Source organism: Podarcis pityusensis (genome assembly GCF_964106645.2).
Source record: "Podarcis pityusensis genome assembly, chromosome: 1".
Lineage (NCBI taxonomy): Eukaryota > Metazoa > Chordata > Lepidosauria > Squamata > Lacertidae > Podarcis > Podarcis pityusensis.
This window is the reverse complement of record NC_138028.1, coordinates 15,925,250-15,953,102: the sequence shown is the minus strand read 5'-3', so window position 1 is coordinate 15,953,102 and position 27,853 is coordinate 15,925,250. Positions and strand designations below refer to the sequence as shown.

The following is a 27,853-nucleotide window of genomic DNA, read 5'->3' as shown; positions in this document are numbered from 1 at the left end:
TAGCCCTAATATCCCTTGCCTGTTGAGATCAAGCATGTGCCTTCACTGTACTCTTTTTTGGCACCTGTTTGGACAAGCTGACTCAGATGCTTAGGAAGTTGAGGTCATTTTTAATCTGTTTTAGAATTTTACCTTTTGTATGTTTTAAAGTAGAGTTGTGATATTTTTTTTTACTCCTTTTTATTGTTTTATCATTTTGTAAACTGCTTTGAGTATTTTTTTTAAAAAAATCAAGTGGTGTACACATTTTATGAAATAAAGAAATAATTCAAGCGATACATTGAATCTGTAAGGGTGTTTTAAAATGTCATTGTGCCAGTGGCCTGTTGGCAGACTTGGTCACAACCGCTTTTGAGGTGTCTCCCCACCCCCCCCACCCCCAATCAAGTGGTATATAAATTTCATGAAATAAAACAAATAGATTAAAATCCCTCTGGTTCGTATCCAGAGTAGCCCTTCTGTTCACCAAAGGGTGGGAGATCCAGTAGAAGGAAGGAGGCTGATTTCTCCAATTCCCCCTGCAGCCTCTTACACCACTTCCCACGCTGTTCTGTAGGGTCCTCCATCCCTCCTCCGGTTCAGGTTTTCAGGAGGCACAGAGCTGAACTTGGAATTGGCAGGAATTACCTCTCTTCTGTGAGCTGAACTTCACTCATGGGATTGAACTGCAGCAATATGACTCTCTTTTAGCACATCTACAGTAGAAATTTAAACTAGTTTTCAAATTGGTTTAATTGGAGGTCAGCAAGAAGGAGTATTGGAAATCTTTGTTCTATAAAAAGAACTGAAAGTTCCAGAATTCCTCAGTTAGGAATCATGACAATTTAAACAGGTCTGAAAACTATTTTAAGTTTTAGTGCAGACATATCATTTGCTGAGCAATTTTCTGTTGTTGTTGAATGGCAGTCTGGTTTAAATCTCCAGCTAACATTGCAATAGCTATAGAGAAGATTGTTATTAGAAGTACATATTCAAATAATTTTATTTGGATGAATTTGAGTATGCTGCAGCATTTATTCTATCAGATGGCGTGTCTGATGCACCCAAAGAATAATGACAACACTCCCATTAGAAAAGGTTATTGATTAAGACCTTACTGGGGTTGTACTTGACCCTAGACATACTTACAGAGAAGTAAATCCTGTGAAACTTGGTGGGATTTATTTCTGAGTAAAGATGTGTAAAATTGTGAAGGGAGTAAACTACGAAAGGAGTCTAGAATTGGCATTGAAGTTAGCTATGCAAATATGGTCAGTCGCTACAACTGCCATGGTTTTTGAGGCACAGAGGAGGTAATCCTACATAGAAATAAACCCTGTTGAACGCTGTGGGAACATAGAAATTTGCTACCATGATACTTTTTTTTAAATAGACTTCTTTTTCAAAGAATATTAAGTAAATTACCATTGGTTTTGTTTTGCTTTGCAATACGTTGCTTTATTAAATTACGTAAAAGAAGATTTGGTGTGAAAGTACACCAATGCCAATGATTGATTTCAGAATTTGTAATTCTTACACTTTTTATAAAGTAATCATGCATGCTGCTTGTGTGGATCAGTTTGTATAAATAGTGGACCCAATTTCATATAAACATTTTGTTGTTCAGGTTAATTTAGTATCAGCGATAAGTTATTATAAAATGAATTTCATGCAGAAAATATATTAAAGGATTAATTGGTCTGTTGGATAATTGTTCAAATTAGTGACTTATCTTAGAGCAGATTTGCTGACTCATAAAACTTCATTGGCCCCGTTTGTACATCCCAGTAGGCCATAGTTCATGGTTTACCATGACCTTGCCTGCTTTGTTGCTTCTGGATAGCACTTAAGAGAAACAAACCATGATCCTTGGCTTACAGTTGCATCCAAACTGGATATCATAGTTTGTCTGGGTGAAACAAACCACACTCTCTGGTTTGGATATAATGCTATCAACTATGCTTTACTGAGGTGCAAACAAGACCATATAGTCTCTTGATTCAGGTAGGTAGCCGTGTTGGTCTGATGCAATAAAAAAAAAATGCCCAGTAGCACCTTAGAGACCAACTAGGTTTGTTCTGGGTATAAGCTTTCGTGTGCATGCACACTTGGTATCTGAAGAAGTGTGCATGCACACGAAAGCTGATACTCAGAACAAACTTAGTTGGTCTCTAAGGTGCTACTGGGCAATTTTTTTATTTATTTCATATAGCCTCTTATTATTGGTAAGTGCTGATACCAATAATTGGGCTAATGCAAATATTTTAGCATGCTGGTCTTCTTTTCCTGGCATACCTTTAGCCGTCATTTTGTGCAGCGATTGGTCTTAAATTCTTCTACTAAATTTTAAAATGGTAGGTCATCAACCAGTAAAAAGATGTTTGCTCTAAAGGTTACTTTTGATTGTATCTTGGGTCCTAGGAGCTAGTTTAGGGTTTGACGGAACGTAGCTGACTGTTTCTCATTTGAATTTCCCATCACACCAATTTAGCGTGTCTAGTTTGGAAATCCTTCAAAGTCTCAAAGGTGGTGCAGGATAAGGGGGCTGGGTGCATAAAGCCAAACTGGGAGAACCATATTGTTTCATATTTCCATTGCAGAAACGTAATAGCCCTTCTGGATCAGAGCAATAGTGCATTATTCAGCATCTTGTTTCCCACAACAACCAGTCAGATGTTCTGGGAAGCCTCACAAGTAAGGCATTCCCCTTTAAAGCCATTTAAGCTAGTGGTCATAACCTCCTTCTGTGGCAGCAGATTCCATAAATTAAGCACTGTGTGAAGTTATTTTCTGTTTTGTTCTTTGTTTTTTATCTCCTGCAAATGGGTTTTATTGGATAGAACAACACATTTTCTCCACCATACACAGTTTCAAAAAACCTCAGTCGTGTCTCACCCTTAACTAACGGGTTTCAACACGGACAAAATGAACCTTAGATTATTATTTTTATGCTCATTTCATTATTTCCATTGGACATACGGCTTTATTAGATTTCAACAAGCAGTTTGGACTATCAGATCTCCTGTTTTTTTAAGATAGAAGCTATAACAGTTCATGGTTTAATCCAAAACTCGATTTGTGCAACAAAATGTGTAAATTACTCTTAATCAAGTGTGAGGGTAACATTTCTGTCAGTAAAATTGCTGTTGCTAATCTTAAGCTTTGCCATCGAAAATTCTGACATAAAACATTTTGCATTTGGTTAGTACTCAGTATTTAGTGACACCTGTCTGGTGAGCAGTCCTGTTGCAATGGAAACAGATGGGCCTTTAATTGAAGACTTGCAGGTGCTGAAAAAGACAATGAAAGAAGAAGCTTGTCCGGTAAGCACATAGGAAGAAAAATTAGCCTACTCGTTCCAAACTTGATTTAGAAATTACTCATTTTGGTTAGTAGTTATGCTTTTCCTCTCTAAATGACAAATTTGAAACGAGCAGAATAATTTTAGTAATTTCTAAGTAGTTTCCTGTTGTCAGTAAAATAGTTATTGTAGCTGTTGACCGTGTCCCGTTGCATATGTGAGCAGTGAGAATTTTTTGTCCTATGTTTATTAAGTGGCTTCAGAACCATTAAAGTGAAGTGGGTATTTCAACAAATATACAGTGAAGAGATTGCTTAACAGAACTCGCTTATTGAAATTCCATGTTTTTTATTCCCTTGTCCCGTGTCTGCTGCCTGAGCACAAGACTGCTCAGCCCTGGCTTCCCTGCCGTCAGAGGATTGCCAGTGAGTCTTGATGCCCTCTCTGCCAAAGCCACACTGAGAAATCAACGCACATCTAGTTATCAGGTTCCATGAATGAGATGCCTGTGGTTGCAATGGCACCCTTGGGTATTTCCTGGCATCCACAAAGCTTCTAAGCTCATCCCCTAACTGCCCCTTTTTTCAGAAGGTGGTGAGGGTTTTCCTTGAAAAATGCAGAGAGCTAAAGGGGAAAATTGGAAGACTCCTTTCTGCTTCCTCTTTCAGCTCTGTGTGCTTTTCAAGACAAAGTGAAGTGACCAAGAGGGTAGAGGAAGAGTGAAAGGGGTGGGGGTGGCATGCCACAGGCATCAGGAGCCAAAGAACAGAGAAAAAGCTGTGTCTACACGTACATGCTCACACACATAATGAATTCAATAAAATGGATCCAATTGACTGCAGAATTTTAATAGGTTTCCCCTACCACTACCACCATCGAATCAAAGATCACATGTGCCTCCGTAGACTGAGTTGTAACCATCACACATCTGGTGGTTTCCAGTTCTGCCAGTACCAAAAAAACATGGTTCTGCAGCACAGATCCTCATAATTTTTTTTGCAAGGGAACATCTCAAAATTACCATCTAATTATAGGCCACATCTTTGTTCATAGATGTGTTATGTGATTTGTTGGTGGTTTGGTTCTCATCCCGTGTTGAATCATGGGATCTATGCCTTGGGTAAATGTGTTTGTGGTGCTGGCCACAAGGACCAGATTTGTGATCTTTACTGTGCAGTCTACCAGTGTGGTCTTTCATTTGCTGGTGGGGAGGCAAATTTAAGAGGATTGGTTTTAATTCTACTGGATGCGATTTTTACCCTTGGGAAAACAAAAGGGTGGGTGCATGAAGACCAAAGAAGGAAGGGAAGCAATCAGAGGTGGTAGTATCCAGTGCACTCTCAAAATTCCAGATGTGCTCAGGCTCAAAAAAGTTGGTGGCTCCTGGTTTAAACATAGAGATACTGCATATTTAAATATGGTGCAAAAGTTAATAACAATTGGTTTCATTAGAAGGCTTCCTTGTCAAGCAGAAACTGGTCTAGTGAGGACTTCAATATTTCTAGCAACATACGTATACTTCAGGGAGGTAGAAAATGATCATTGGTTGTTATTCCTGCTCCCTCTACCCCACCCCTCAGCATCTTGGATTTTCTAGTCCCGACCTAATTCAGATCCTGCCCATGACTACTTACTACACAGGTTTTTGAGGCTAAAACCACATAAGGACCAAATAAGGATATAAATTCGTTCATTCAGCCTTTATTGGCATAATTTAGACAATAAAATCATAAAAGAGAAAGAAGGAAAAAACCATCCATAAAACATTGGCGATCCAAACATATTAAACACGTAAAACGTTTATTTCCTGGAATATAGCTGGATGGAAGAACAAAGCTACTGACCCCAACCTCATTATCTCAAAAGTTTTGACAGTATCTTACTCCAAGAAACTTGGTTAGTGACTGAATGTAAATCATTATAAGGGGGTGGACAGGTGCTCACCCCCAAACCTATGTCACCTGTGTTTCTCCTTCCCCCATTTCTGTCCCTGCAACCTGCTATTTTTTCCATCCTCAGTGTTATTGTAGGAGCCTATGCCTGCATTTGAAAGCCTGGCTCACAGCTGCCATAGCACTGCTATGCATCTCTCCAGCTGGCAAAACAGCAGAGTGCAAGGCCATGGTCTTTCTCGCTTTGGGCCAAATAACAGTAGGAGACAGGCAAGCATAGTATAGATGTGTCTCCCCGATAAAGAAAACCATAGTGCTATGTATGGCAGCTGCATATGCATCCATGTACACTACTTCTGGACTTACTGACCTACTTGGGTGAGTAATCAAAACATGCCATTCCATCCATTGTAGTGATACACTGTGCTTCCATGGACCTATGTCTGACTCCTAGGATGGTGCTGTCTAGGATGGTAGCCGCACAATTGGAATGGGCACCTGTAGCCGAAAGAGGGAGTTGGTAGGACAGTTTGCTACACGACTGCTCACCAGGGGGCATGGCTATTAGCCTAAACAAGTTTAAAATGGTATGCCTATAATGATAGTATGTACTGACTGTTAAATTTATGGACTTGGTGGCTTCCCAAAGAACCAGGAGAATCCAAAAATGTATTCAGAGGGGTGCCGTGTATGGATAAGCATTGCATCAACCAAGTCATTCCAGCAGTAGCCAGGTTGTATTTGCCAACTTGCTCTCGTAAGCTTGCTAATAATACTTTTCTTCACCCAAAAAACCAACCTGTTGTGGATTAAACCATTGCATTAAAAAAAATGCATTTTGATTTTAGGCACAGAAGGAACAGAAAAAGGATCGTGTTATTGTGCGCCGCAAGTCCGAACTGCCTCAGGATATCTATACCATGAAAGCCTTGGAGTCCCATTGCCGAGCTGATGATCTAATAACGCATGATGGGCATTAGACTATTCAAGTGAAATCTTATTTGGAGGAAAACCCTTTTTTCTGGACTCTGTTCCACAGTAGAGAACTTACTTTTTTTGTGCCATACTGATCAGTTACACACAAGTCAAAGCTTTTTCCCCAATCCCATTTCTTTAGGCAATAACTTTGATACAGTATGCGCAGCTCAAGATTAGTTGTTCAAACAATGGTAAATTATCTGATTCTATATGCAGAATCTTGGGTTGACAAGTATTAAACGAAGACACTTCCTTGAGGATGCTGGCATAGTACTAACCAGTCGGAAGCATGCACTTTTCCCCCTCCATATTATTACTGAGAGAAGAACAGCCTTGGCGCAAATCATCAAACACTGTTGCCACACAACCTCCCTAAACCTTTTTGGCTGCTCCACCTTCCCTCTTTTGTGCGGGGCATGGAAAGCAGTTCTGTATATGGAAAAGCATGAAACCGTAACGTTGATCATATTGTTTGCAGTATGTACACCTGTTAGACTACAGTCGGCTGCAGCTTGTGGCTCATGTACATCATATATGTGCGGGCACACAAGAAAATGTGTGTGTGACTGCACATTCCTTTTTTTTCCTTATTTATATGGAACTGCTTTCTGTGTGGGCGAAGTGGCCTTGCATGGGTTTTCCTAATTGGAAGCTGCAGTACAGGAGTGCCTGGTAGGCTGAGGCCATTTTCTTTCTATTCTTCCTGTCCCCAAAGTTGGTACTGTGGCAATAGTCGAGTTTGTAAATTCACCAAAAACCTATTAGGCATTTTTATAACACTGAAAAAACTTCCCGGGGGGGGGGGGGAACAAACCTGCATTACTGCCTTGACAAATTCCTGGCAGCTTGGAAACACACAGTTAAATTGTTCTCTCAGTTCAGCTTACAGAATGGCAATTTTCATGACAATCTTCAATCACGGCTAATTTCTGGGAGCTCTGAAAATTATTTCAGAGAGAGGCACCCTCAAAGTACTTTATATGGATTGAAGCCATATTTTCCAATCTTTTAGCATGTAATAGAAGCTGAGTATTTTGGAACTGACCTGCTAGAAAAAGAATTTGTGTTCCTAAAACTGAAATCCTGTCTGCCTTGATTAGAAATAAATTGCATTAAAAAAAAGAAAAAATAAGTCATTGCATAACTCTTATTTTGGTTTCCCCCCAAAAAATATTATTTCATTTACCAGAATGACTTAAATGTTTTTCTCCCTTACCTGAGTTTTTACTGCATGGCATATTTTGAGCTCTAAGAGTTCTTTTTGTAGACATCATGAGACCAGCTAGCTGGATACATTTCTCTGGATGATATAGTTTGATGAGAGTGCAGCATTAGTACCTTTTCAGATTATATTTAATAAGGCAACAGATCCTCGTTGCATTATGCATTTTTCAGATGCCTGTCTTAAAAGCTGAGAAATGAGTTACAAAAGTTCTGCTGTCATATTGTTTTCTGTGGTGAAAAGCACATGTAAAACATACACACCTCACAAGGGAAAAAAAACTCATCCAAGTTACTGTTGATCTTCAAATGCTGCTATATAGTCCACAAGATTACGTGCATGTTGTGAGCTCTTTTTTATTGTTGTGGATGGGAAAGCACGAAGAAATTTTCTATATATATAGTGCTTTGTCTTCGATATTTGATTTCTCTCAGGGTGGCCAGTATTTTTAGACTTTTGTATCCTGCTTAAGAGCTGGGTTTCAGTTGTGTTTTATTTAGAACCAGCAACTTCTTTCTTTTGTCTCTGGCAGTAGCAAACAGTGTTTTAATGTCTTGATGCAGAAAAAGTTAAAACATGTGGCTTCTTTAAAATAAGTTTTTAAGGAAATGAGGTATCGTGAATCCATTAAAATTATTGTGCGAAACAGGCAGTTATAGTAACCTTGTGCAGCTGTAGTGCCTGCTGTCTGGTCTCACTTAAAACAAAATGTCCAATATTTATTGCAAAAGCTATGGGGAGAAATCATATGTGGTGTGATGGGAATTAGTGGTAAGGCAGAGCTAAATTAATATAAAGACCACTCCAAGCTTCAAATAAAACACCCATTCTGTGTAAAAACAATTCCTGTTAAACTTGAAAATAAATATGGTTTACCATGAAAAACAAGTAATTTAAAGCAGTTTAAAGATGTCTTCCCTTTTTGAGGTGGGGGGAAAGGGTGCTTTTTTAATTGCAAACGGCAATGTCTATATGTATTTTGATATACCATTGTTTGAACTTCCATCTTTAGCTGGTAACCTGTCAAATACCTTTTTATAATTAGGCTGTTCAGTAGGTTCATGAAAGAGGTTTCTGGAAAGAAGCATTCAAACTAATGTTATCCTCTGGGGGGAGTGGGAAAATATTGTATATCAATGTTTGGTTGACTGTGTAACGCTCAACGTATAAGATCTTTCACTGTCTAGATTTTATTTTTTCTCTTTACTGAAGATAAACATTCACCAAAAAGCTAACGTTCTGGGATAGGTAGGAAAATTATGCCATGAAAACTTGCTCTTGAGATTTTAGGCCAGTTGACAAACTTGCCTAAGCAATATTCTAAAATTTAGCAGCACTAATTGTTTGGCTTGTTTGTTATCACCATTTTTATGCTCTGTATAAGTTCTGTATTAAATTATTCTAAAACTAATACATCCAAAATAAAAACGTGCAAATAAAATATAGTTTTGGTGACTGTTGTTCTTCATAAAGTTCAGTGTTAGCCATCTTCCCATGTTCTCCAAAATTTTATGCCTGTACATCAGGAATGTCAAAAAGAATATTACCAAGTGTCTTTTTTTGTGTGTGGCTTTAGTCTGGCTTCATTTTAATATTGTACATACATTGTACTTTGTTTTATTGTAATGAGTAATAAAAATGTAGACTTCATATTTTGTACAGAATGGTCCTATGTACAGAATAAAAAGTTCCTAGAAACAGCAAAAAAAAAAATTATAGGTAAGTGGCACAATTTTTCTTTATACTATATCTGTATCTTTATGCTTTAGTTGAATGCTATGTTCAAATGTACCAACCTATTTTTTAATATTTTATAATTCAGGTTTTTTTGTTCAGACATTGTTTTATGAAGAAAAACTTCATACACCTGCCATTTAATATGCTCTTTTATCTAGTTTTTAAATTCTAAAACTGGTGTATTATATGGATTAAATAAAGAAGAAATGGAATTTTACCTGCTCATCATAAAACTATGTTTAACTTAAGGAAAGGATCCTCCAGCAAGAGGGCAGATTATGTAGGTATCCAATAAAAAAACCCATACAAAACAAAGTTTCAATAAGGCCTTTTAAGGGGGGCTACATCATCTACAGAAGACTCAAAGCCTCCAATTGACGTTGCGTAGAATGATGAAGCAGCCTATATATAGGTGGTGGCCAGGAGAAACTGATGATTCCATTTCTGTCCCCCTGACAATTCAGACCTGTGTGTTCACTCTGCCCGTAATTACGAAAGTTGCATAAACTGTTGTGTGAAAAAATAAGGTTTTTGATAATTGGGTTTTCCTAGTTCAAAACACAATGGTTTTAGCACTCCAGTGTCTCCATGCAAAAAATGACTGCTACTCTTAAAGTTAAAACCATAGATAATAATCTCATTACCTAAAATTGAGAAGGATTTTAGGATTTTGTCTCAATCTATGCTTACTGAAAGACAAATCCATTTTCCTGCAGTTGTTAAACACTACTAAATGTTGCATACAAGCCAGATGAGATCCCTCACCTTTTGATGGTGGCAGACATTCTACTTGGTCGTGTGCCCCCCCCCCCCAAACTTTGCAAGTTTACTCTCAAAGTAGAAAACTTTCTTTATAGGAATTTCACTGAGCCATGAACAGAGTGGCCAATTTGACAGTACTGTATAGTGTCAAATTGACCCATTTAATATCTTAAATAACCCAAAGTTTGTCCACTAATATGTGACTCTTGACACAACACGCATCATGTAACCATGCCATGGGGTGGAATTTCCTTCCTTTAGAAGCTGGACAAAGTCCAAGCCCCAGCATCTCCCGGGCAGCCAAAAGAGCTTCCTTGGCTTTGAGCAGAGGGGGCTAATCCGTTTTGGCTGGTGGGCTGCATTCACTCCTGACCAACCCTTTGAAGATAGTGTGTCAGTAGTAGGTGCTGCCACACCAGAGTCTTGCATCAACACAAAAAGGCTGACAGCCCCCGCTCCTCAGCTGGTCCACATCTCTTGTGCTTTTCTCGGTTTAATGCAGAACCTCTTCCCAATTTTCTGTGATCCTCCACTGACCCACAGCAGATCCTGAAGGTTGGAGCACCCTCAGCAACTCTGGATTTTGCATTGAGGGTCATGCAGTACTGGAGTCTATGAAAATTGGGTGCCTTGCCTTACACGAATGGAAAGCAATTTCTTCCGGCATAAAACCACCACTGTATGCAGCTCGGCGCTCCGAATGATCATGATTCGTCTTGATAGTATGTCAGTACGCTGTGCTCTTCAGGACTACAGTCCATTGTGTGTGGTTGCATCACTACTTGGTGCTACAATTCTGTAGTTAAATGCTGAGACAGAAGGATTAAATCATTCGAAATAGTTACAACTGAAGCCAAGGGTAGCAGCAGGGTGGGCCAGCGTCCCACAAACTGACAAATGAACCAAGGTGAAGTATGTGAGCCGATCTTCGTGGCGGGAAGAGTCAAAATCCTAGCTTGCTTTCCTCCTGAATTAATGGAGAGTCAATTCTTTCATGGTACTCTGAATCAAGGTCAGCACCTAGTAATTGGTCCTGTAGACCTAAAGGGATTTGTACTTTGAACAGCAGCCACCTATGCTGCACGGTGTACAGCAGGGAGTTTCAGAAGTACAGTGGTAACTCAGGTTACATATGCTTCAGGTTACAGACTCCGCTAACCCAGAAATAGTGCTTCAGGTTAAGAACTTTGCTTCAGGATGAGAACAGAAATCGTGCAGCAGCGGGAGGCCCCATTAGCTAAAGTGGTGCTTCAGGTTAAGAACAGTTTCAGGTTAAGAACAGACCTCCGGAACGAATTAAGTACTTAACCCGAGGTACCACTGTAGTTAATGACACCTTATGAGGGGCAGCTCTTCAAGCAACAGTAAAAAATGCCATTGTAATACCAAGCCCGTAACATTTGTTCATGCATCTCTTGGATCGTTGTCCTAGTCAGGTAGAAGACCAGGACATGAAGACTTGAAAGCAATACATGAACTTTACAGTAGGGTTTTCTGTATCTAGTAGAAACTACATTTTCTCTATACACTTGGTTTGGAATTTGATTAAACCGATCAGCTTTTGTAACAAAAAGCCAGTTTTCATGTTGCAGGGCATGATCACAGCTATGCATCCTTCTAGTTGGCTGTTGCATACTTGCATTCAAACTTTAGTGCAGCAATCCTCAAATATAGATGAAGACCAAATTAGGTGTAACAGCAAAGATGCAAACCGATTTACTGGGTGAGGGAAGCAGAGACCATGTTGCCAAGGGGTAAAGGTCTATTATCCAGAGAGAAACCTGGCATTAATCATGAAAAAATAATGGCGCTTTGGGATGTGGTCTCCTTAAATAATACATTTCTCTTGCTACATTATGCCTTACCTCATGCAACTGTCACTCATAAAAAATTAAAGAGAAAAATGTTGCTGTGTAGCTAAGTTTATTTTCTGTGTTTGATAACCCTCGAGGCAGTAACATATATCAGATAGTTCTCTCTAGGCATAATGGTTAACTGCAAACGGGAAAGAAATCGAGGCTGCAGTCCATGGCACATTTACTAGGGAAGATTGAACTCAGGTTTACTTCCAAGTCTTAAACATGCTTAGAATTCCACAGCATATATTAGAATGCTACAATATTGCAAGGGACCACAAGGCTATCCTAGCCAACCCCTTTCCCTAGACATATTCCACTATGGAGCAAACTCAGCACAAATTAAATTCTGCAGTCCAAGCTGCACTCTGTTGCATGCAGAAAACAGTCTTATTCAATTTTTGAAATAAAACAAGGGAAAGCCACCCCTACCCTCACTGTCTCTTTTTAATGGAATGGCATGTCTACATTGTTGTGCCTTCACCCTTCTTGGGGATATCTACCCTTTATACCAACAGGACGCAGGTGATGCTGTGGTCTAAACCACTGAGTCTCTTGGGCTTGCCGATCGGAAGGTTGGCGGTTCGAATCCACGCAACGGGGTGAGCTCCCGTTGCTCTGCCCCAGCTCCTGCCAACCTAGCTGTTCGAAAGCACAGTAGTGCAAGTAGATAAATAGGTACCGCTGTGGCAGGAAGGTAAATGGCATTTCCGTGCGCTCTGGCACTCGTCACAGTGTCCCGTTGCACCAGAAGTGGTTTATGCTGACCACATGACCTGGAAAGCTGTCTGTGGACAAACGCGGGCTCCCTTGGCCTGAAAAGTGAGATGAGCGCCGCACTCCATAGTCACCTTTGACTGCACTTAACCGTCCGGGGTTCTTTATCTTTCTACCTTACCCTTTATACCACCTTAAAAAAAGAAAAGAAAGTTTATCCCCTTCAGTCCATTTTTCCCCTGTAACAAAGCCATGCAGAGATGTTCAAGGAAGGCAAGGTTCTTTTAATAAGTGGAAGATTGGTGCACTGATCTCTCATGCTAAACTAATTAGGGAGTAGTCCTCTGGCCATGGCACTGAGACAAGAATCAGAAAGCAGAGCAAATTAAGGGCACAAGTTCCTTACCTTGTATTTCTTTCCACTTCAGTAAGGTCAAGAGTGCTTCCTCCCTGCCTGTTCTCATTGAAGATCTTGTAGTCAAAACAAAAAGGGCCATCACTGTGGACCTTTTGAGTTCAGGCAGTAGTTAAGTTCTAGAAAAAGAGATGACAGCACTCATGACCTTGAAATAACACCCTTTGGTCCAGAAGCCCCTTCCCTCTTTTCAGCAATGCATGAGCTGCTTCTGTTGTTACTCAGTAGGGATGGAGGACAGGTTCAGCTGCTTCCCTGGATGTATCAATCTTGAACCCTGCCATTGAAATCACATACTAGGTAGGACTGACCGTTGGGGAAGACCCAGTAGAGTTTTAACCATGGTCTCAAGGAATCCATGCTCACCTCTTCCACCCTGGTACACTTAACTATGTAGCCTCTAAAAGAAGCCAACCATCCCACAGAAATGGCTGCCATTATCACAGAACCAGAACCACCATTTGTTGCAACAAGTTAGTAGCTTGGGTTCAAGGGCCCCCAGCACGTTGAGGTTGTTTTCAGCACAATCTTGGCATGCTGGAAAGCATTGTTCATTCACAAGCTTTTATTATTTCTGCTCAAGCTGCTCTTTGGGAAGTGTGCAGTTATGCTGAGGTAGGTGCCACCACAGAGACTCCCAACATGTCCAGGTCCCAAGCTGAATCTACTGCAATAATTTGCATGGGGAGGGCTGGGCAAGGCTTGGATACATAGGCTATTCTCTCTATAGTCTCTCCAGCACTCCGGTGTTGGTTTCCAGAAAATCCACTAGCACCGTGTGTTGAGGAATGAAATTACCCTTTCCCTCTTTTGGAGTACCGCTATCCTGGATGAGAGACGAGCCTTGAGCATTCCTTAGCCATAGATACCATCTTAATTGCAACCCAAGACCGTCTTCCCATCCATAGCTGAGTGTGTTCCAACTAGAAGGAAGACCTTGTGCATGCATGTTGGAGTTAGTGTTGTAGGGGCCTTGTGCTCTGACCCACCCCCTTTGATGCAAGAGATCCAGTTTGAACATTCCCTAACAAATTGCTTTGTTATGCAGCACAAAGTTAAAACATGGGCTCACACAAGATGTAGCAATGGCCATTGACTTGGGACAGCTCTCAAAGAGGATTGGGCAGGTGATGAAGGCTATCAATGGCTGCTAGCCAAAATGGCTATGTTCTGTCTCTGCTGTTGGAGGCAGTATGCCCCTGAATACCTGTTGCTTAGACTCCCAGTTTGGAGAGAGTGCTGTTGCTCTCCGGTCCTGCCTGCGGTCTGCTACAGGAAGAGGATACTGAGACTCATCCAACAGGCTCTTGTTATGTGGCTGCCCAGCTTCTTCTGCTTTAAGACCTCCAGCAGGGGAGAGTCCGCTATCCCTGTATGGGCCAGGATGGGAACCAGTGGCCCTCCAGATGTTGCTGGACTATAACTCCCATCATCCCTGTCCACTGACCACACTGGCAGGGGCTGAATAGGGTTCAGAAACGTCGCTGCTCTATGAAATCCAATCCATTGACTATCTGCTCATCCTCTAGAATGGTAAATCCTTTAGATCAGTTTCCCAAACTTGGTTCTCCAGCAGTTTTGTTTGTTTGTTTGTTTGACTACAGTTCCCATCATTCATGACCACTGGTCCTGCTAAGCTAGGGATGGTAGGAGTTTTAGTCCAAAAACAGTTGGAGACCCGTGTTTGGGAAACCCTGCTTTAATCTCTGTCCCTCTGGCCTCTTACTCATAAGTAAGCCCCTCGTTATCCGTGCTTAAAGACTACAGCAAGCGGGCTGCCTCATCCTACACGTGTTTACCCAGAAAGAATTCCCATATTGTTTCCTAGGCGTCTTTACCAGCCCGAGTCTGCTGAGAAGTCCACTCATTGTGTCTAAGCCCCATGTGAGAAGCGTGGCTAAGATTGCAGTCGTTTTGCCTACTCAGCTCAAGTGGGGCTTGGTGCAGAAGGCCGCAGCGTTAACTCCTTATCCGTAGCCGAAAATATCAGAAATGCATCACACTCGGCGCGCTGCAATCCGGGGCAAAGCTCTGCAGCGCAACTCTCTGGCAGCAAGGAAGCAAGAGGCTGCGTAGTGACAGCCTCAAAACTGCTTCTTCATTGCTCCGGCGGAAACAGTCGCAGTGCAATCTGGAACAAGTAGTTTTTCTCCTGCAGCCTTTGGCTTCGAAAAAAAGATTTCCTGAGAATAAGCGGGAAGGCGGGGTCACAAATCTGACATTTGCGCCCTATTGAGTTCTGCTTCCTAGAGAAAGAAACAGCCTGGGCGTTGCATTTGCTTTACATTATCTCTAGAAAACACACTCACTCACTCTCTCAAACACACAATCCCAACCTTTAATTTTAACTGTGTAATTAATTTTATTCTGTCCTGTGTATTTTCACCTCTTGTAATGGCTTTGGCTAGACATTTTTTTTAAAAATAGTCCCATGTCTAAAGCAGGCTTACATTTAAAACATCATCGTATTTGCTAGCTTACAAGAGTGGCAGAATTTAACAGCGCAATCCTGCAGATACCTACTCAAAAGCAAACCCCACTGAGCTCCTTTTGCAGAAAACCGGAACCTGAGGATTCCACTCTCGTAAGTAGCTTTCTAATCAGGAAAACACGCATCGCATACTAGCGTGCTTCCTTCGGTTGTGCCAAAAACTACATATGAAAATCCAAAAGAGACAAGTAATTTTTAAATATTGTTAATGCCCTTCCTCCCAAACGAGCCCAGGAATGCAAGTAATGCTCAGGATTGAAACCTGAGGGTTTTCTCATATTATTACTATTATCATAATTGTATATTTATTTATTTATACCCCACTTTTCCCCCTGACAGGGACTCCAAATGGCTTACGGGGGGGGGGGAGAATAAGAGCAGCTTAAAAACACAGGGAAAACCCAATAATTAAAAAAAAATTAACATGGATAAGTTCAAACATATTTAATATATATGCTGATCATCACAATACTGTAAATCCAACTTGCATTCTAAGCAAATCAGAGCCCCACCGCCGGAAACGTGAACTACATTGCCCGCGTGATCCTCTGGAGGGGGGGAGCGGGTGTCCCCTTTCAGATGCATGTCGGGACTTGTAGTCCATCCTACCCCAGACCCCCTCTTCAGCTACAAGCCCGGGCGGGTTTCCCCGACTACGCTTCCCATCATCCTCCGGGGCGGCTCTGACGGCAAGAGGCGGTGGTTAAAAGAGCGGCGGGGCGGGTGCGGCGGGCTCAGTACCGCTGAGCCGTAGAATTCAGCGGTCGCCGGGGGGTTTGCTGCGTCTCGTCTCTAGCGGGGTTTTATCCGTCGGCTTCGAGGGGTGGGGGAGAATCCCACGAACCCTCAGCAGCCATGTCCGATTCGGTAGGGGGAGGCGGCGGAGGAGGAGGGGGAGAGGACGGCGGGCTGGAGGTGACCGGCTCGGCGGTGCAGAACGTGGCGGACGTGTCGGTGCTGCAGAAGCACCTGCGCAAGCTGGTGCCGCTGCTGCTGGAGGATGGCGGCGAGGCGCCGGCCGCGCTGGAGGCGGCGCTGGAGGAGAAAGGCGCCGTGGAGCAGATGCGCAAGTTCCTCTCCGACCCGCAGGTCCACGCCGTGCTGGTCGAGCGCTCCACCCTCAAGGGTGAGTCGGCAGCCCAGAGACACCCCAGTCCCACCAGCCCCGCCCGACCGCTGCGTGTTTCAGGGCGGCGGCTTCCTCGCTCGCTTTCTGCGGGAGGCCGGGGCCTAGAGGTTTTCCCTTCCAGCTGGGGATAAACAAGGGAGGAGCAGCGGAGGAGGAGAAGGAGGAGGATGGAGAGAGGGGTGGGGCCGCTGGGGAAGACGGAGGCTGCCGATGCCGCCGTTCCCTCGGCTGTCAAAATGGCGCCGGCGCCGCCGCTTTGTCTTCTTCAGGCTGGCGGGCTGAGGGAGCCCGTCCTTCACCTCCTTTAATCTCTCTCCCCCCCCCCTTCGCCAGCACCAGGAATAAATCTATTTCCCCGCACATCTGCCCTCTCCGTGGCCTGATCCGGCAGTCTCCTCATCAACGCATCTTCCTCTTCAACCAGGCCTTGGGCTGATGAACCATCAGTTTCAATGTGGGAGGGGAGCGGGGTTGGTTGTTGGTTGGGTTTGTTACTGTTTTCGTTGTGGTTTTTTATTTTTTATGGTTTTGTTCTGTACTATTATTTTTTTATGCTGCGAACCTCTTCAGGATCTTCGGGTGACAGGCAATAGAGGGATCTAATAAAGAATAATGGTATATCTTACCTAGATCTGCATGAGTAAAGCCTTTTTTTGCAAGTCGATGCAGTGACCCTCAGTGCCACAAATAAAACAGTAAAAGTCAGGCCATACCTGCCTGTGTGGAGCTTGCACAGATAGGAAGCTGCCTCACACCATTTCAAATTATTTCTGTTTAATGTGGGTGCACTGGCGTTATCTATCCTCGTTCTTCTCAAAACGCACACACACCTGCCAACTGAGGCGGAGGTTTCATGCATCTGGGCTCTCATCCATGCTATCACCTCACGCCATAAAAGAATGAAATATTTAGGATGCAGCGAGGCTTGTTTTTGCTGCAACACCGCTCTGGAAATTGTCACATGCTTCTTTGTTGTCCAGACAGGCAGAGGATCTTTGGGGATTCAAGCGGAGTGAGGCCTTTCCACATGTAAAATGAGCATGATCGCTGGGTTAATAGTCCAAGGTACAGCACACAGTAATGCTCTGCTTGCGTGAGAGGAATTCCCAGTGTGGGATTGACTTCTTCTGAGCACGGTGATGCAGAGTACGCAGAAGGTGGATAGTAGGCTTGCCAAGTTGCCAGGAAGACAAACCGCCATCTGGTTGGCTTCTATGCCTTTGACAACAGCTTGGTGTGCCAGAATCAGTATAGGTGAAGCTTTTCCTGGCATGGAGATAAACAGGGTTGCTGTTTCTTGCCTGACTGTCACGCTGATGTTAAAGGCAAAGGTAAAAGCCAGTTAAAAAACACTGACAACCCTGGGTTCAAGGGCAAAGTGACAGTGCTTCACTTTCACAGGGTTGCTCGGTTATCTATATTGGCACAGTACACTATTTTCTAATGCACTTTCACCCTCTCATCAGGAACTAGATTCCATGCATTGCTTGGGGTTGGACTAGGTGACCATTGGGTTTCCTTCCAACCAGTGTTAGAAACTCAGATGTATATGCCAAATTGCACCTTAGACCTACGTTGTCTCCAGAACGGAATGTCTATGTGCCTTTTTTCCCTTTTTGCAATGAGATTTATTATTAATATTCATTTCATTTCTATACCACTTTATATTTTAAAGAAAAAAAATCTTGAAGTGGTTTACAGCACATTAAAACATCGAATAAAACAAATTCCAGGCTTGAAGGATAATATTTCAGATCCTTCTCTGTGACATTTTGTTTCCCCCACATTTATTTACCTACTTATTTTATATAGCTGCCCCATAGCAGAAGAACTCTGGGAAGCCAGTGTGGTGTATGTTGCAGGCATGGCCAGACTTGGCCCTCCAGATGTTTTGGGACTACAGTTCCCATCATCCCTGATCACTGGTCCTGTTAGCTAGGAATGATGGGAGTTGTAGTCAAGTTGGGCCATGCCTGGTTTAGAGCATCTGACTAGGACCTGGGAATGAGGGCTCATGAAGCTCATTTGTTGACCTTGGGCCTGTCACAGCTGCTTAACCTACGTCTCAGGGTCATTGTAGGGATTAACTGAGGGGATAAATCATGTACTCCTTGGATAAAAAGGTGGGCTGTAAATGTAATAAACTTTTCTTGTATGCTTAAGAAAGCTGGAGCATCCAGCCAGATGAAGATGTCAGTTGCCAACCTGGCATCCAGAGATATCCATCTGGTCAAAATTGGACCCACTAGCAAAACGCACCTGGCACCTGGGGAATTTCTAACACTGCTTCCAACTCTACATTTTTATGTAGAACTGCACTTCCCATTTTCCACTGAGAATGACAAATGGTGACATTCTGGTTCACCTCGTCTTATCTCCAATTGTCCTTTGGCAGAACTGGACAACATGGATACCATACTCTTTTGGCTTATAGGTTGTCAACTAGAAGGGCAGACCAGTACCTGGGGCTTGTTGGGTGGCCGTTAATTGTAGATCCCATGCTTCCATGTATGGGAGGATTAGCCTGTTTGCTTCCACTCACATCTTCCCTAGTTCCCTACAGATTGGGCAAGTAGTAAGCACAGGATCATTCTAGTCTTCAACCCCTTCCTCTCTTGGTCAGCAAACACCATAAGTCTCCTTGTAGAGAAAAATATGTGTTGCGTGTCAGATCTTCTGCTATGTATGTCTTTGTAGGAACTTGAGGTATAATGCCATAAGGAAGTACCAGTATGTCTGTTCTTGCATGCAGGGGCCATGTATTTCTAAATTCATTTGTTGAAGGCATTTTTAGGACATGGAAGAAGGGCCTCAGAGGATGATCTCGGGGTCTAGGTAGGTTCATATGGAGAGAGGTGGTCCTTGAGGTACTGCGGTCCTGAGCCGTTTATATAGCAAGGGAAGCATGGTACTTTCTGGGTAAGCCATCATTCTAGACGGTTGGTGGACTTTTTATTTCGATCATGCTATCAGTCATAGCCTGCCAATGGTCGGGATCTGCAGTTGTGGTCCAACAACATCTGAAAGGCCACAGGTTTGTTATGTACGGTTCTCAAGATGTAATGTCAATAATCCCAGCACTCCAGCTACTGTAATTGCATCTCCTCTGCCATTCTCCAAGCTGGCTGGGGTATATGAATGTGCGTGGGTTGTTGTTGTTTTTAAGGCATGCTGATAAGATTACAGACGGCTCTCAGTTTATATTGGGATTACATTCCAGGGATGGTGCCTAACACCAAAATTGCATATAGTTGGGTTCAATGGCAGGTGGGATTGCTAAAGTATTTTTTCCTCTGACGTCCACCCCCTTTTTATTTTCTAATTTTACCAAGTGCATAAAGTTAAATGTGCATAAGTTGCAAGTTACCTGTACTGTAGTCAGCAGTATATCGCAGTCCGAAAGGAAAACGTCTCTACATATACAGTGGTAAGATGTTGATTGGCTACTAGTGTAAGTTTGGCCTTTGGAAAGCTTTTAGTGAATTATTGAGATTTTGCATCAGCTTCAGTCTGGCCTTTTTGGAAAGCTTTTACTATCAGCTACTGTAGACGGAGGTTTTCTAAGTATTATTTGTAACTATAATCTTCTGCAAGAATTTGCTGTTGGTAAGCACCCTGCCCCCACTTCTGAACATTGTTAATCCCTCCCCAGGAGGTGCTTCCCATTTTCCAAACATTAACTCTGTTGGTAGGATTTCTCAGTGCCCAGGTGTCACTCAGAAAGACAGCCTGGCCTGCTTGCTGAGTTCTGCTGGCTGCTTAGATAAACAAGAGAACCTTTGTAGAGGACTGAGCTATGTAAATTTAAACATAAAAAAGTATAATATTTGTTTTAGATAGACTAGAACTAGAGAGCTTATTGGGATAGCTAACATTGTGCCTTCCAGATGTTTGAGATTGAAGCACCTATCAGCCCTAGTCAGCATGGCCCGTGATAGATGATGGGAATTGGAGTCTGAAAGTGCACCATGTTGGCTACCCCTGGCATAGATATCTTATTGAAGTCCCTGAGCAATAATAGTTATTCCAGGCTAGGGTTACCATATTTCAAGAAGTAAAAACCTGGTCACCCTGCAAATTTCCAATTGACTTGCCTAAGATCCAGGACAAAGTGCCACCTTTCGGAAATTCCTCCCAGATGTCAATTCCATCTTTGAAATCCCTGTAATGTCTGAGAAAATCCAGACTTATGGCAGCCATATTCTAGGCCCTAGCATAACTTTCTCTGTGGTTCATGAGCAGCTTTAATGAGTGTAAACAGACCAATTGTAATTCCATGACTAAATCATAGTCCTGGAATAGTTCTAATGATTCCCCCCCCCCTTTGTGAACTATTAGTTTTTTGTGGGTGATTGCCTACTAAGTCATATACAAATTTAATAATAAATGGACCATTAAGTTTATTGATTTCAATGGGTCTACTCTAAGCATGAATTAGTTGGCTGTCTCCCTGTATCTTTTTGATAGGCAATGTGCCTGAAGAGTTTGGGTTGTAGTGCAGATAGTGTAGCAGTTGCTAATGCAATGTTAAATATAAACCAAAGAGAGCTCTATGAGTCTTACTGGAGCCCTGATCAATATAGTGCATCCTAGTTGTTAATATTGATTCGTTACATCATTGCCATTTGCTCCTGAAAAACTTGCAGGCTTAAACAGTGGCTTATTGTTGAGATAAATGCTTCCAGCTTCTCGAGATCCGAACTGTAAGGTCATTTGTATGTTGCGCTCATGTGTATGAGTGCACATAGATCTGTACACATAAAATGTAACTCTTCCTTGACACAATTTTTTAATGAGCTTTTCACTTCTGTTGCGGGAGGCACTACACTGTTGTTGCAAAACTTTTAAATGTTGTGTGTGGGTGACTTTTTGAAAGAACAGTAGTATTTGTACAACGTGAAGGAGGTAGATACTCCATATTCCTGCATATTCTTTCTCCCTCATCTAAAGAAGTCTTTGAAATAGTATAGTTTTGAGGCTGAAAACAAATAACGTGTCTGTCGGAGAAATCTATATTGTGTGTCCTAAAGACACTCTTCTGGAAGCAGTGTTGTACAGTTTAAGCCACATATTGATGTCTTGATTGATTCAAATCTATTCCTCAAATTGAATGTCAACTATGGTGAAATGTATCTCTATTAAACCTTTTACTTTTTATATTAATTGCAAAGCAAACCCTGATGCCTTTGCATAAGATTTGGAGAAAAGGACACATGCTTGCAGAATCTTACATTTTGGCGGCATTTGCTACAGTATAGTTTCTCCTGGAAAAGGGCTATGACTTGAGAAGTACCAAGGTTGCTGCTGTTTATAATCAAGCTTTGTGGAAATTGATGCTTATTGAAAGTACACAGCGCAAAGGTTTCACAGTTCTTGACAGCAACTTTATAATGGAAAAATAGTGCTTTTTTGGGGCTGATATTATAAGGAATGCATACAGTTCTCTTTATTACAGGGTTCTTTCCTGAAAAGATCTATTCTTTGTCCAGTGCACTTTCTCTTTCTGTTCTCCTGTTTGGGTGTGCCTCTTAGATGGAAGAATTGCTGGGCTGCATTGCAGTGGTTTCATTGCTGTAGTGTTGGCTGCTAAAGCAGTGACATCATCCTCTGAATCATCGGTTATTAACAGGGCTCTTCCCTTTTTATCTTAGTTCTTCTGCTATTTTTATATATAATATATATCTTAAATTCAGACTGTTTGAGGAAGCTGACTGCTTTTAAATAAATCTGATTTCCTCTCAATATGAGAAGAACTGGATTTTGTTGAGAAGCTGGAGTAGGCTAACATAGAATAAAGGGAAAGAGAGAGGTTTTGGGGCAATAAAGTTAATGCTAATGAATTCATCTAGCTTCAGAGTCATGCATTTTGAGGGATACAAGGCTGCAGCCCTTGAAGCAAGCCTCAAAGCAAGACTTAATTTGAGTAGATATGTTTAAGATTAAGTTGTGTTGTGTGTCTAAATATTTAGGCATTCTAACTTGAATGTAAAGTTCTGAACATGTGGCTCATAAAGGAAATGAGGGGAGAGGACATGCAGGAGATGTTAATAAAAATTTCCTAATTCTTTACAGAGGATGTTGGTGATGAAGGAGAGGAAGAGAAGGAATTTATTTCCTATGGCATAAGTACTGACATTCATTATGGGATGAAGTCAAACAGGTGAGTCGAATCTGTGTCTCTTCTGACACAGCCGTTCACTTGATGCAATTGTGGGACTGAAGAGGAATTCTGAGATTTAGGAAAAAGCTCTATTGGTAGGAAATTCTCACCTGGGCCAATGTTAGTTGGGCAGGAAGAGATGAATGAGAGCCATGCCCACTGACTGATAGAGGCCTTTCGTATGACTGCAGAATCTCTCTGCCATCTTCTCCTACTGTTCCTGCCTGCTCCACCAATTTTCTATGCTCACATAATGTAGAAATGTTGTTCCTTCTTTCTAACTGGGAAGTTCAAAGTGAAGGAGAGAGCGAGAGCTATGCTTTCTTCCTGAGTACCTCTTTCTCCCTCGTGATCCCGATTGTGACAAAAAAAAACCCACCAAAAAAACCAAGGCAGATATTTAAAAGGGGGTGGGGTCCATAACAACAACAACAAAGAAAAAGAACAAAAACAATTTTATTATTTATAAGCCACCCATCTGACTGGGTTGCCCCAGCCACTCTGGTCGGTTCCCAACAAAATATTAAAAACACAATAAAACATCAAACATTATAAACTTCCCTATAAGCTTCTAAAGAGGAGACATTAGTAATTTCCATGAGTGTGCATACAGTATTTTTTCCTGAATTCCCCACCCCACCCCGGAAATTTGGTTCACACCAAATTCTGGACCCAGCCACTGGTTGGCATTTCACTTCTGAGCATAAATCCATAGTCTTAACTCTGGAAAGACAACATGGGGACATCTGATTTTCTGCCTGGGGAGTGCCTTCTGACAGCAGATGCAGTCATGAGCAAGGCTTACTCATGAGTAGAACTACAAACAGGAAGAACCTTAGCTAACTGTTTACTGTAGAGCCCAAGCAGATGATCTTGCAGATTGATCTGTGAACTGTATATCTGCAAACAGAAGAAAGCAAGTACATGGCGAAGGGGGAACAGAAAGGAAAAGCTTCTTTCCTCCTTTTCTTAGAAAAGAGCTTCCACCTGAAAATATAGTTGATACTACAAGGCAGAATTAAACCATGTCCCTGACTCTTCACTCCCTTAGCCCTGTGAGACCCCATTCACATTGCATCCTCATTCTGCATACAAGGGCATAGAGTCTGGGTAGGCAAGATTTTACCCATGTAAAATACCATATTCCTTCAATCCTAATCATTGAAACTTTTCTTTCTTTTAAAATGTTAGGAAAACTTTAAATATCTAGAACTTCAAGTCTAGAAATAAGACTCCTCCTAAAAAAGTTAATGTTCATTAAACTACAGTTACCTTGTGAACCCCAAAATACATATGTTCTCAGGTTAAATTGAATAGGTACTTAATATTATTTCTTTGGTTTACAGTTTGGCATTCATTAAACGAGCACCAGTAATTGATGCGGACAAGCCTGTGTCCTCACAGCTCAGGGTGCTTACCCTCAGTGAAGACTCCCCATATGAAACTCTGCATTCCTTCATCAGCAATGCTGTTGCACCCTTCTTTAAGTCCTACATCAGAGAGTCTGGCAAAGCAGACAGGTAACTACTTTCGTTCATGTAATTTCTAGCCGTTGTGTACATGCAGGAATAAAAGATGTGCAGAGGAAGGAAGATATAACTGGAAAGTAGATGGTGGTCAAGATCCTAAGAGCTTTGTGTGTATGTTGAAGTACATGTCTGTGTGGATTAGGGCTTCCCCAAGCTTTTCTTCTGACTGCAGCTTCTCTGCATTAGAGGCCTGCTCCCAAAGATCCCCAGAGATTAGGGAGCAGCTTGCCAAACAACATGGGTAATATTGAACTATGTTAAATTGAACCTCATTGGCTAGCCCTTTGAAATCTTAGCCTCACGTGCTAGCTTAAGAAATTTGAAAAATGGAAATATATGGTGTCTTTATAAGGTGGGGAGGGCAGCCGCATGCACATTAATTGTACGTGACTCTGTGTGGTGGATTTTCCTTTGGCTCACTTCCGTGTTCCCTCAGGGATGGCGATAAAATGGCTCCCTCAGTTGAGAAAAAAATTGCAGAACTCGAAATGGGACTTCTTCATCTGCAGCAAAACATTGAAATCCCAGAGATTAGTTTGCCAATTCATCCGATCATTACCAATGTTGCTAAGCAGTGCTATGAGCGTGGAGAAAAGCCGAAGGTTACTGATTTTGGTGATAAAGTTGAAGACCCAACTTTTCTCAACCAGCTGCAGTCTGGAGTTAACAGGTGGATTAGAGAAATCCAAAAGGTAAATTCGAAAAAGACGTTTAGTGTTCAAGGGATGTTCAGTTTCCCTCTTTAGTTCGTTGTTGGATACCTTCCCAATTGCATATTGTTAAAGTAAGGATGAAATCTTCAGTGTGTAATCTGGAGCATATTTGGAATTGCATGTTCTTAATTTAAAAATAAGAACCAGTTACACATTTTACTTTCCTATATCTTTCCATTAACTATTTTATGTGTAGCAATGTGAACACACTCAGGTACATTATTTAGCAGTTTTATTTTTTTAAATAAACCTTTCCATCTACTTTGAGATAATCTCTCTGAAGATGATGAATGTATGTAATCCATAGATTAATATTTTGGAGATGGGACATAATGCCTATATAGCCAAATGGTCTTATAGTTTACATTGAGACTCCTTAATATTTAGGATTGCAGCTGTAGTGTTGGAATCAGGTTTTCATTTGCAGCTAAGTCCTTTTCTGTACATAGGTAGGACTATGCTCAGTTCCAGTCAGGCAACATCTTTTTTTGCTCTGCCCTCTGTTTACATTGCCACGTAGTTAGAACAAAGCAGGATGGAAATGTGGTTCAGCAGGCAGAATGATCATATGGTTATGCCTTCACTTGTTTTGACACCACCATTTGTTGAACAGTAGAAGCCTCATTACCCTCTTTACCAATTTTCAAGGTGACCAAACTAGATCGGGACCCTGCGTCAGGCACTGCTTTGCAAGAAATCAGCTTTTGGCTAAACTTGGAACGTGCTCTATACCGTATTCAGGAGAAGCGTGAAAGCCCTGAAGTCCTCTTAACTTTAGATATCTTGAAGCACGGCAAACGCTTTCATGCTACTGTCAGCTTTGATACAGACACAGGTAAGAGCTTATGGAAGCTGTCCAGAAACAGAATTTTTGTAGGGCTCTAGCTGTTGTAGCACATTTACATTAACACGAGCCAAGTGATTAAATGCTTTTAAATGTTTGAAAAAGTGAAATCGGCTTTCTCTTCTACCATCTAGGTCTAAAACAGGCATTGGAGACAGTAAATGACTACAATCCATTGATGAAAGACTTCCCTCTAAATGATTTGCTGTCTGCTACTGAACTGGATAAAATAAGGCAGGCATTGGTTGCAATATTCACCCACCTGAGAAAAATCAGAAATACAAAGTATCCTATTCAACGAGCGCTGCGCCTGGTGGAGGCCATTTCAAGAGACCTGAGTTCTCAGCTACTCAAAGTGTTGGGGACACGGAAATTGATGCATGTTGCCTATGAAGAATTTGAGAAGGCAAGTCTTGCATTTAGATCCTTATGGGATCAGTGGGGGGTGGGAACTTGAGCTAAACTTTTGGAAAGAATTACAGCCACATTGCACTCCTCCTTGCTAACTGAAGCCTTAGCATTGGAATAGGTAGTAAAAGGTAGAGATGTGTGATGACACTACCTTACAATTCTTTTTTAAACAACCTTTGGCCCTGTATACCTGAAGGAGCGTCTCCACCATCATCATTCAGCCCGGACACTGAGATTAAGCGCTGAGGGCCTTCTGGCAGTTCCTTCACTGCGAGAAGTGATGTTACTTGGTAGTGGTGCATGCCCTGTGGAATGCCCTCCCATCAGATGTCAAGGAAATAAACATTTGACTTTCAAAAGACATTTGAAGACAGCCCTGTTTAGGGAAGTTTTTAATGTTTGGTGTTTTATCATGTTTTTAATATTCTGTTGGGAGCCACCCACAGTGGTTGCGGCAACCCAGTCAGATGGGCGGATGTTGTTGGTCATAATACCAAAGTCATTGTTTGGTGCAATATAGTTTTTTCTACTCTTTCATAGGGACGTAGGTGGCACTGTGGGTTAAACCACAGAGCCTAGGACTTGCCGATCAGAAGGTTGGCAGTTCGAATCCCCATGACGGGGTGAGCTCCCGTTGATCGGTCCCAGCTTCTGCCAACCTAGCAGTTCGAAAGCATGTCAAAGTGCAAGTAGATAAATAGGTACCGCTCCGGCAAGAAGGTAAACGGCGTTTCCGTGCACTGCTCTGGTTCGCCAGAAGCGGCTTAGTCATGCTAGCCACATGACCCAGAAGCTGTACGCTGGCTCCCTTGGCCAATAAAGCGAAATGAGCGCCGCAACCCCAGAGTCGGCCACGACTAGACCTAATGGGTCCCTTTACCTTTACTCTTTCATAATCTACCAGTCCATTCCCCCCCCCCCCGCCCCCAGCAAATAAAGTTTGGAGGCAGATCTATCATCACATCCTTAGTGAACACATACAATATACAGAATTTGTGTGATGGAGCATGGTGTTCAGTGACGGTGTTCAACTTTCTTTCAGGTCATGGTTGCATGCTTTGAGGTCTTCCAGACCTGGGACGATGAATATGAGAAACTGCAAGTCCTACTGAGAGACATTGTGAAAAGAAAGAGGGAAGAGAATCTGAAAATGGTGTGGCGCATCAATCCTGCTCACAGAAAGCTCCAGGCTCGTCTTGATCAGATGCGGAAGTTTCGACGCCAACACGAACAACTGAGAGCAGTAATCGTGAGAGTGTTAAGACCACAGGTAAGTACAACGGCTGGTGCCTTTTTTTAGAGACTTGGGTTGTGATTTGTTAGAATGGAACTAGTCCATTCGAAGTAAGAACTTACTCTTGTCTTGACCCAGACTATTTTCACCTAGAACACTTTCTACGAAGCAAGCTGCCCCTCATTTGCAAGGAACGGTTTAAATCCATTTCCAAAGGAATTGCTTCAGTGCAAGAGAGCTCCCCCTACTGGTTCTTAGGATAAATGCTAAAACGAAAAGCTTGATAGTCATTGAATTATGATTACAGTGGTGCCCCGCAAGACGAATGCCTTGCAAGACGAAAAACTCGCTAGACGAAAGAGATTTCCGTTTTTTGAGTCGTTCCGCAAGACAAATTTCCCTATGGGCTTGCTTCGCAAGACGAAACGTCTTGCGAGTTCTTGTGAGTTTGTTTCCTTTTTCTTAAAGCCGCTAAGCCGCAAA

The 27,853-nt window shown here is 42.1% G+C and overlaps 2 protein-coding genes and 1 long non-coding RNA gene across 8 annotated transcripts in view; 2 read left to right on the top strand and 1 right to left on the bottom strand.

The window, feature by feature from the left end:
• The window catches only part of PPP2R5C (protein phosphatase 2 regulatory subunit B'gamma), a 76,594-nt gene extending 67,572 nt beyond the window's left edge, over positions 1-9,022 (top strand). For 4 of the 6 annotated variants that reach the window (XM_080979653.1, XM_080979652.1, XM_080979657.1 and 1 more), the window contains 2 exons: positions 3,186-3,302; positions 6,021-9,022. In XM_080979653.1, the coding sequence (XP_080835779.1) occupies positions 3,186-3,302; positions 6,021-6,152 (249 nt within the window). In that variant the 3' untranslated portion in view covers positions 6,153-9,022. The remainder of the gene's footprint in view (positions 1-3,185; positions 3,303-6,020) is intronic. The other 2 variants (XM_080979654.1, XM_080979656.1) reach the window with 1 other exon arrangement.
• Positions 9,023-9,738: 716 nt separating this feature from the next.
• On the bottom strand, positions 9,739-14,901 carry LOC308470531. The gene is made up of 3 exons (XR_013982466.1): positions 14,659-14,901; positions 11,206-12,637; positions 9,739-10,991 (listed from the first exon to the last, which is right to left on the bottom strand). It is a non-coding gene; the product is annotated as an uncharacterized lncRNA (long non-coding RNA).
• A 1,193-nt stretch (positions 14,902-16,094) lies between these two features.
• The window catches only part of DYNC1H1 (dynein cytoplasmic 1 heavy chain 1), a 57,808-nt gene continuing 46,049 nt past the window's right edge, over positions 16,095-27,853 (top strand). The window contains exons 1-7 of the mRNA XM_081001267.1: positions 16,095-16,476; positions 22,552-22,639; positions 23,986-24,159; positions 24,605-24,860; positions 25,530-25,716; positions 25,860-26,131; positions 27,179-27,406. Coding sequence (XP_080857393.1) covers positions 16,206-16,476; positions 22,552-22,639; positions 23,986-24,159; positions 24,605-24,860; positions 25,530-25,716; positions 25,860-26,131; positions 27,179-27,406 — 1,476 coding nt within the window. The 5' untranslated portion in view covers positions 16,095-16,205. The remainder of the gene's footprint in view (positions 16,477-22,551; positions 22,640-23,985; positions 24,160-24,604; positions 24,861-25,529; positions 25,717-25,859; positions 26,132-27,178; positions 27,407-27,853) is intronic.